Source organism: Ipomoea nil, unplaced genomic scaffold (genome assembly GCF_001879475.1).
Source record: "Ipomoea nil cultivar Tokyo-kokei standard unplaced genomic scaffold, Asagao_1.1 scaffold3170, whole genome shotgun sequence".
NCBI classification, from domain to species: domain Eukaryota; kingdom Viridiplantae; phylum Streptophyta; class Magnoliopsida; order Solanales; family Convolvulaceae; genus Ipomoea; species Ipomoea nil.
In genome coordinates this window covers 937,718-947,083 of record NW_017619598.1, presented here as the reverse complement: position 1 = coordinate 947,083, position 9,366 = coordinate 937,718, and the positions used below count along the sequence as shown (strand labels likewise).

At 42.1% G+C, this 9,366-nt stretch overlaps 1 protein-coding gene across 1 annotated transcript; it reads left to right on the top strand.

The window, feature by feature from the left end:
* Window positions 1-5,991: 5,991 nt before the first annotated feature.
* LOC109167843 lies at window positions 5,992-8,449 on the top strand. Its single transcript, XM_019316914.1, has 6 exons — window positions 5,992-6,187; window positions 6,284-6,501; window positions 6,906-7,274; window positions 7,345-7,710; window positions 7,848-8,070; window positions 8,190-8,449. The coding sequence occupies exons 1-6, from the start codon at window positions 5,992-5,994 to the stop codon at window positions 8,447-8,449; spliced, it is 1,632 nt and encodes a 543-aa protein (XP_019172459.1).
* The last annotated feature ends 917 nt before the right edge of the window (window positions 8,450-9,366 follow it).

Sequence of the window (9,366 nt, the reverse complement as noted above, 5' to 3'; positions counted from 1 at the left end):
GTCTATGGTCTTTGTTTTGGCAGTTGGAAGTATGGCCTTTGTTTTGGCATATTGCTATTAAGTTAGCCATTACTGCATTTTGCTTTGGCATTTAGCCATCTTGCTGTTAGTCAAATAAAACCATAGCACTTATCCATTTTGGTGATTTTGCTGGGATTACATAGATTAAACAATATCCAATTACTATCCAATTCAACCACAAAACAGTGCTTACATAGTCAAATACTACATCACTACCACTAATTTATAAATCCTAGTTGAGCTGAAATAGCTTTGCACTTGGTTTTGTGTTCACCCAAAGTCTCAAACAAACAAGGGCAACTACAAATCCTAATGTAAAACCATAAAAAAGTGAACTTTAGACTCCAACTTCATCTTCTTAATCACACCATTTTCTTTTTCAATCAGTGTTTGTAGCCTTTAGATTTCACTGTGCTTCTTATCCAACCTCTTCAATAGCCCTTTGATAACTCTAGATACACGCTCGGAGACATCGGAGTCAATCCATCAAAATACCAACAACTGCCATTACCCTAGGAAGTGTAACAAACAAAAACAAATGAAATTGGGGTTTGGTAACAAATGAACTTAAGTTTTCTATATTTACTCCATAATGTGGACAAGCTCTATATCTCTTCCCTGGATTCGCATTATTCCATGACATTTTAACTGGAGCCACTTCGCCGCACCAACATCGCACTTCTAGCATCCACTGTGTTGACCCAATAGTGATTGAAGACATTAAGGTTACGGTTGAAGAAAGTGGTAGAGGAAATGGCTTGGAGCAGCTTCTCTTCCAACGGGTTAGGGTTGCAGACAGTGCTAGAGGAAATAGTACACAGGGAGGAGGAACGGGAAGAAGCTAAGCTACTATAATCAAGGCTAAGTGAAATTCCTATAATTCCCATGGTGTAATTGGAGTTTAGGATGCCTAACTAACAGAATGACTAAATTGGCAAACGTCGGACTAATTGAGGGACCAAATCTGTCCAAATTGGAAAGTAAGGACAACATTGCAAATGGGGTACTAACTAAGGGACCAAAAGTGCGATTTCCCCTATAACATAAATAAAACACTTAGTTTACTTGGTCTAAAAGGTGTCTGTATTGTTCGGTATTGTATAAATTTTCATAATAATATTATTAATAAGATTGATGCATAATAATTTACCACTTTAAACTACCAATAACATTTAAAATTTGATAAATTTTTTTTAGATTGGTAACCACGATGTCATCACACTACATGATAGTTGGTAAAAAATTAGATAACTTATATATGGAGATATTAAAATATAAAATTAGTGACGATGTGACCCAAACTTTAATTAAAGAATTCCAACTTTGGGCACATTGTATAATGCACTGATAAGGGTTTTTCTAGGTTTTCCATCACCTTCTTGTTCTTTTCTCCGGTGATTTCTTCCAGTTTTTCCCTTGATCGGCATGGCGGCTGTGACCGGAGGGGACGCATGGGTCAGCTAACGGAGCGGTGGGCCGATATGGCCCTTGAGGACGAGGATGAGATCTTTGCTCCGTGGACGTAGTTGAGGGCGGTACGGTTGATGTGGGGGAGCAGACGTGGGCCATTGTTGGACGTTTCCTGATCAGAAAGTTAATCAAGCTCGAGTACATGAGGCAAGTCTTAGCCTCGGTTTGGCAACCTGTGAGGGGGTGCAAGTCTCTGAAATCCAACCGAATTTGTTCTTGTTTGTTTTTTAACATGAAACGGACATGAAACATGTATTAGACGAAGGGTCGTGGTCATTTGAGTACTGCACGCTAGTTTGCCGCCAGGTTCTCGAAGGGGTGTTGCCCGTTAATGTTGAACTTGACTCGGTGGATATTTGAGTGCAACTCAACAATTTGCCTATGGGTTATACCTCGGAGCTGATTTTAGAACAAATTGTCAATTTTATTGGCACTTTTGTTAAGTTTGATGATAGATTTGTTGGAGCACCAATGCTGACTTTTTACCGAATCCGTGTATCGTTGCCAGTAAATTGCCCCTTACGAAGGAGGATGAAGCTTCTCAAACGGGATCAAATGACATGTTGGATCAATTTTAAGTACGAACGACTACATACATTTTGTTTTTTCTGCGGCATACTCGGTCACTCGCATAAGTTCTGTTTAGAAGCCAGGAATGCAGCTTTGCTGGTTGATCAGTATCCCTATACTGCTGAGCTCCGGGTGGGTGGCAGATGGGGTCCGAGACCTGTGGGGGATTTGTGGTTAATCCCGATTGGTGAGAAGTCGAAGGGGGAGGCGGAGTCTGGTCCGGTGGTTGCGGTGCATGGCGATGAGACTGGGTCGTCTCATGTAACCGCACGGGAAGCAGGGGTGGTCATCCCGGCTATTTCGAAACGACGTAGGGAGGCGGCAGGTAGTGGTGGTCGTCGGCCGGGGAGTGGGCGAGGTGATATTGCTATGACCGATGTTTCAAAAAACTTGCACATGACGAGTTCTGGTTCCCAGACCCGCCCGTCCCAATGAGTACCCTAAGTTGGAACTGTCATGGCTTGGGAAATCCACGAACAGTTCGTGAAGTTGTGGACCTTGTGTCCCGTAAGAAGCCTGATTTTGTTTTATTGCTGGAGACTAAAGTGGGGAGTTTGCATGCTGAGCGGCTCCGCCTGAAGATTGAGTTTGAAGGTTTGTTTTATGTTGATCCTATTGGCCTGAGTGACGGTTTGGCCTTGCTGTGGCGAAAGAATAACACAGCACAGCTTCTTAGTTATTCGAGAAATCACGTGGACGTGGAGGTCAGTATTTCTGGTTTTGCAAATTGGCATATGACATGTTTTTATGACTTCCTGGAACGTAGCAGACGACATGAGTCTTGGGAGTTTCTCAAATCCCTTGCGCCTAGGTCCGAACTCCCGTGGGTGGTGATTGGGGACTTCAATGATCTCCTTTATAATCATGAGTAAAGGGTGGGGGAGCCCACATCCGGATGGACTCCTACGTGGTTTTGGGGAAGCTATTGATGACTGTGGACTCTCACAGATGGCCTTGCAAGGCTATCAGTTTGCCTGGGAGAGGGGAAGGGGTACGGTGGACTGGATCTAAGAAAAGTTGGACAAGATGCTTATTACAGATGCTTGGCGTGGTTGTGTGGTAGGGGCCAAGGTGACCAACTTATTGACCCGTTATTATGATAACTCTGCACTCTTTTTAGGGATCTCTGATTCCCAAGGGGGAAGAGGGGTTGGGAGGAGGAAGTTCCGTTTTGAGATGGCCAGGTTGCATGACGATGGTTCTAGGGTAGTGGTGGAGGAATCTTGGGGCGAAGGGTGGAGTATGGGGCTTCAGGATTCCATCAAGTTTTATGGAACCCGCTTCTCACGTTGAAGGGGATCGCTTCCACAAGTTCGGGGAGCAGATCCAGATTCTTCGTAAAGACTAGCTTCGCTTACGTGGACTCAGGGACCCAGCCTCATTGGCTAAGTTCCAGCGAATTGAGGAGCTGTTGAGCCGTATTGAAGCCCAGGAGGATGCTTACTGGAAGCAGAAAGCAAACCAACATTGGCTGAGGGTGTAACACTCCGTGTTACGGCCTTTAATCCGGAATTAATTATTTAATTAATCCCATTAATAATGATTAAAAAGGATTTAATTTGGTTAGGATTCCCTTTAATTAATTAATATGGTCCACCATGGACCATGGACCCTTATCCCTAAACCAAGTCCTTAGTCCTATAAGGAATAGACTTAGTAAACTCATATCATTCAGACCCTAATTAGAACTCCTATATATATATATATATATATATATATATATATATATATATATATATATATATATATATATATATATATATATATATATATATATAAGGACATAGGAGGCACCTAGAAGTCACACCACAATAGATATCACCACACAAGAATTCCCAAGGGACTCCCCACCACCAAGCCTAGGGAGATCAAACGGATGGAAATCTTAAGGAAGAAACTTAATAGCCAAGGGAGGATTAATTAAGTCTAAGAGGTAACCCATGTCTTAACAAAACCTATTTTCTTTGCTATAATCTCCTTCATTGGCTTCTTCTCTATGCTTGTGTCTCGATGAATCGTTTATGGTATTGATGATATGATCTTGATAATTGGTGAGATGATTTTATGTGGGGTCTTGATGATCTTGAGGATGATAAGAGGTTCTTGATGATTATGTGGTGTTCTTGATAAATCTTGATGTTTCTTGATGTTAAAAGATGAACTATGATCTTGATGATTTAAATATGATTAGAGCCCTAGGATGAATTGTGAAATTCGTATTGGTGGGAATTCGCATGTTCGGGGGTTAATTATACTTAGAAATCATGATAGGATGTGTGTTATATGATTCTTGCTTTTGATCCATTAATTGTCTACGTTGTATCGTCGTTTGTGTTTAAAAGTGTCGAAACATGGTTTCGGGTTCCACGAAAGATCCCGGGACCCAAGAATTGAAAAAGAGTCAGTGGGGGGTAGGTGGGGGTAGGGGAACCCGCCACCTACCCGCTGCCCCATTCGGGCGTCGCCGGCAGCGGGCAGCCGGCGGACAAGCGATTGCCCGCCGGGCACCCGCTGCCTGGTTTCTCGCCGCCGGCGGGTGGTCCCCGCTGGTTTTCCCACTTCGGGATGGTGGTTTCCTCCGTTTGATGTTTCCCCGACCCTCGTGGTGTCCCAACGGACTCTGTTTATTGTGCCTAAGTCTAGTTTGATGTTTCGGGTACCGTTCGTAGGATAAAAGAGTCTTGTGTATCGCATGCTAGTTGAATTGGTATCCCGTTGGCCTAGGTGAAAGAAGTATGAACCCCTTAGGATTATTCCTAGTATGTGGATGACCATGCATAGGTTTCATTATACGTTTTCTCCCCTTTCCCAATGTGTTAATATGGGGGTGCATGTGCTTGCTATGTGTTATGTGTGCATGATACCCCAATTTGGTTGCGATCAAATTGGTTATTCCTGAGCTGCGGTTCAGAAGCTGGCTGCGGTCAGAATTACACTCTTGGGCTGCGGTCCACCGTTTGGTTGCGATCAAACATTTTACATGAGCTGCGGTTCATATTCTTGGCTGCGGTCAGATGATCACTCTTGGGCTGCGGTCCACTGTTTGGTTGCGATCAAACATTATGATGAGCTGCGGTTCATCGGTCGGTTGCGATCGACCCCTTCGTGTTGCGATACGATGCAGGGTGCTGCGGGGCCGTGTCAGAGCTATATGCGCTGACCCTCATGTATGGGCATGCGATTGGTCCTGTGGCGCCACCAAAGTGTGCTTGTGTGATGAGATACAAGTTGAATAATGATATGAATGAGTTAAAGCGAATCTGTGACCGTATGATATATGATAGTATCTTTATATGCTTGGTTATAAGTGTTGAATGTGTTTATCCCTATCTGTCGAATCTATTCCGATTTTGAAACTAGAGTTTCCTAGGATATTTCTTCCTGCTTCAGAATGGTTTTTCTTATATATATATATATATATATATATATATATATATATATATATATATATATATATATATATATATATATATATATATATATATATATATAATTATACGGTATTTCAACGCGTTAGAGTGGGTTACCAGCATCATTCGCTGAACACATATATTTGGCTTTCAGGCACAGATGAGTAGACCCCGGAGCGCGCTAGAGGTCCGAAGCGTAGATTAGTTAGTTTTCCTTTCGGCCTGCGTGCCATGATTATGTATCTACATTGCTTGAGGATATTTAGTTAGTTTAGCCTGGGCATCTGAGTTCTTCAGCTCAGATGTGGCATAGCACCCCGCACTCTTATGTTTAGTTTTGAGATTTAATGAGAATTTACCTTTATTATATAAGTTTCAGAAGTTTCAAAATTTCGGGGTGTTACAGAGGGGTACTTATGCAAACACCAAATTTTAACACAGGTATGCCTCTCATCGTAAAAAGATAGACACTTTGACTAAGCTTTTGACTGACTGTGGGGATTGGGTGGAAGGGGAAACAATGAAGGGGGTTATTCTGGATTATTATGATGGTATTTTTTGTACCGGTAGCACTGATGAGGGGGTTGAGTTATTTGATAATATTACTCCTCCTATAACCCATGCAAACAATGAGGCTCTTATGCGCCCCTTTGAATTGGATGAGGTTAAGTCAGCTTTATTTTCTATGCTCCCTGACAAATCCCCTGGGTCAGATGGTATGAACCCAGGTTTCTACCAGCACTTTTGGGATATAGTAGGTGGGGATGTTTCCTCTTTTGTCATATGTCTAGAATCACGTTGCTTTTCACCAGGTTTGAATGATACAAATGTAGTTTTAATCCCGAAGAAGAAGACCCCTGAGTTTGTAACTGATCTTAGGCCTATAGCTTTATGCAATGTGGTTTATAAGATTATGACCAATATGATTGCTAATAGAATGAAGCCCGTATTGGAAATTATTATATTTGACTCATGGAGCGCTTTCATTCCTGATACACTTATCATGGATAACATTTTAGTTGCTACAAAGGTAAGGCATTATCTGAATAGGAAGCAATGTGGGGCGGTTGGTTGGAGTGCCCTTAAACTAGATATGGCTAAGGCCTATTACCGTATAGAGTGGCCGTTTTTACGCAACATGCTTGTGGCCCTGGGTTTTGATGCATGGTGGATGGAACTGATTATGCATTGTGTGACTATAGTTTCTTATAGTTTCTTGGTGAACGGTTCACGCAGCAGACTAGTGGTTCCCACTCGGGGACTGAGACAGGGTGACCCCTTATCCCTTTATCTTTTTATAATCTCTGTAGAAGGATTATCTCTCTTATTGCAGCAAGCACAGAACTGTGGTTCTATTCATGGTTGCAGAGTAGCCAGAGGCACCCCCCTATCTCTCATTTATTTTTTGCTGATGACAGTCTGTTATTTTTCAAGGCTAATTTCCAGGAAGCTACAGAGGTCAAGCGTTGTTTATCAGTGTATGAGAGCCTGTCTGGCCAAGGGGTCAATTATCACAAATCTAGTATTTGTTTCAGCAAGAATACTAGGGAGGATAACAGGGAGGAGGTGGCGCAAGTGTTGGGGGTGGTGCAGGCATCTAATTTTGGTAAGTTTTTAGGCCTCCCTTCCTTTCTGGCGAGGAATAAGAAGGCTGCTTTTGATTATATTGAAGATAAGATAAGACAAAGGATTGGTTCCTGGAATAAGAAACTCTTATCCGAGGCTGGTAGGGAAATCTTGTTGAAAAGTATAGTACAATCTATGCCTACCTTCTCGATGAGTGTTTTCTTACTCCCTATTTCTGTTTGCACCTCTATGTACTATGAACCATTTTTTTTGGGGCTCTGGAAATGATTGTGGTATATATTGGAAGGCTTGGGATAGGTTATGTGTGCCAAAAAAGTTTGGGGGATTGGGTTTTAAGGAACTACGAGCTTTTAACCTTGCAATGCTGGGGAAACCGGCTTGGCGCTTTCTTACTAAACCAGAATCTTTGGTGGCATGTGTTTATAAAGCCAAGTACTATCCCAAGGATTCATTTTTTGATGCATGTTTAGGGAATAATCCCAGCTTTTATTGGCACAGTATTATGGCAGCTCAGGGCTTAATTTGCAGTGGAGTTAGGCGCGGGATTGAGAATGGGGGTGCTACGTTTATATGGGGACATCCCTGGATTCAGGATGAGCAGGAATCGTTGGTTCAGACGGAGATGCCACCACAGTTGGCTGGCTCTCGTGTGGTAGGCCTAATAGACTAGGATACTGGTTCATGGGATCTGTCTATTTTATCTGATATGATGTTTTTAATCCTGTGGATGTTGCTTGAATTTTGAAAACCCCCATTTCACCGGATTACGAGGATTCTTTGTATTGTCAGGGTGATCCCAAAGGTTGTTATTCTGTGAAGAGTGGCTATAGGTCCATTGTTGGAAATTTTCCTGGCAATATTGGGTCATTTGATGAGTGGAATAAGTTGTGGTGCCTAAAAATCCCCCCAATATGGAAAACCTTTCTATGGAGAGCTTTGAGTGATATTCTCCATACCACCAAGAATTTGCTTTTAAAGAGGGTGGATGTTGATCCTTTTTGTGCCATGTGTGGCATTAATCAAGAAAACACTATGCATTGGTTTTGTGTGATTTTGCTAGTTCCGTATGGCGCGAATCCAACCTTCCAATCCCCAACATCCTGACAAATGTTTTTCACACTTGGTTTGAAGAGGTTTTGAATATTCTAGACTCTAATCAAATGATTTACACAGCTGTAATTTTGTACAACATTTGGAGAGCTCGGAACGGGGCGGTGTGGGAGCATTTTCTGCCAACACTGAGGAGGGTGTTTGCTTCGTCCGCCGCCGCCGCCGTCCACGCTTGGTGTAGTGCCCAGCCGAATGCCAGCCGACAGCCTTCCACGATTCAGACCGCGCCACCACCCGCTGCTGCCCCGATGTGGAATTGCTGGTTCGACGCCGGATATTAGCCCACGGCGCAGAGTGCCATGGTCGGTGATGTGCTGCTCGACACCGATGGTGGATTCATTGCGGCTTTCAACAGCCGACTTCCAAACTGCTTCTCACCACTAATGACCGAGGCGCTTGCCTGCAAGGAAGTCTTGTCCTGGCTAAGGGGAGGAGAGGAACAGTGGGTGGAGGTCCACACGGACTGGTTGACTCTTCAGCACTACTTGTCCTCAGCTACATAACCTATCCGTTCTTACGTTGGCTACACTATTGATGGTTGCAGATCTTATAGTGCTTCTTTTGCCTATTGCTCATTTATATTTATTCTTAGGTCGGGTAATTTAATAGCTCATATACTTGCTTCTTCAGCTTTTGCTTAGACTATTGCTATATACTGGAATGTTATCCCTCTTGACTTTATTGCTGGTTATCTTTAATATATGCCGTTCTTCGGTTGCTTAAAAAAAAAAAGTATAACGCACTGATATCTATTGTACTTTCTTTTTTTAAAACAAATTATTTGAGACTAATTAGAAACACTTTAATTAGAATTATCATCATCATCTCTCTCTCTTCTTTTTCCATTTTCTTTTGGTTTAGATGAAATGAGAGTACCTAGTCCCAATATGATTAGATATATTACTAGTCTGAAAGAGAACTCATAATGACCTCAATTTTATCCACACGAGTAGTATGCAAGTCTTCTCTCCAAAAAAGTTTTCTATAAATAGGTGGGTTCAGGGACGGAGTCAGAAAATATGTTGAGGGGGTAAAGAAGTAAGGATGGATTCAATGACGGATTCAGAAAATTTTTTTAGTGAGAGAAAAAAATTAAAATAAAAGAAAAAGTTTAAAAAAATGAAATACTTAAAAAGTATAACAATAAATATTGTTGGATAAAGCGAAAAATAAAACATATTAAAACTTTATAAAAATA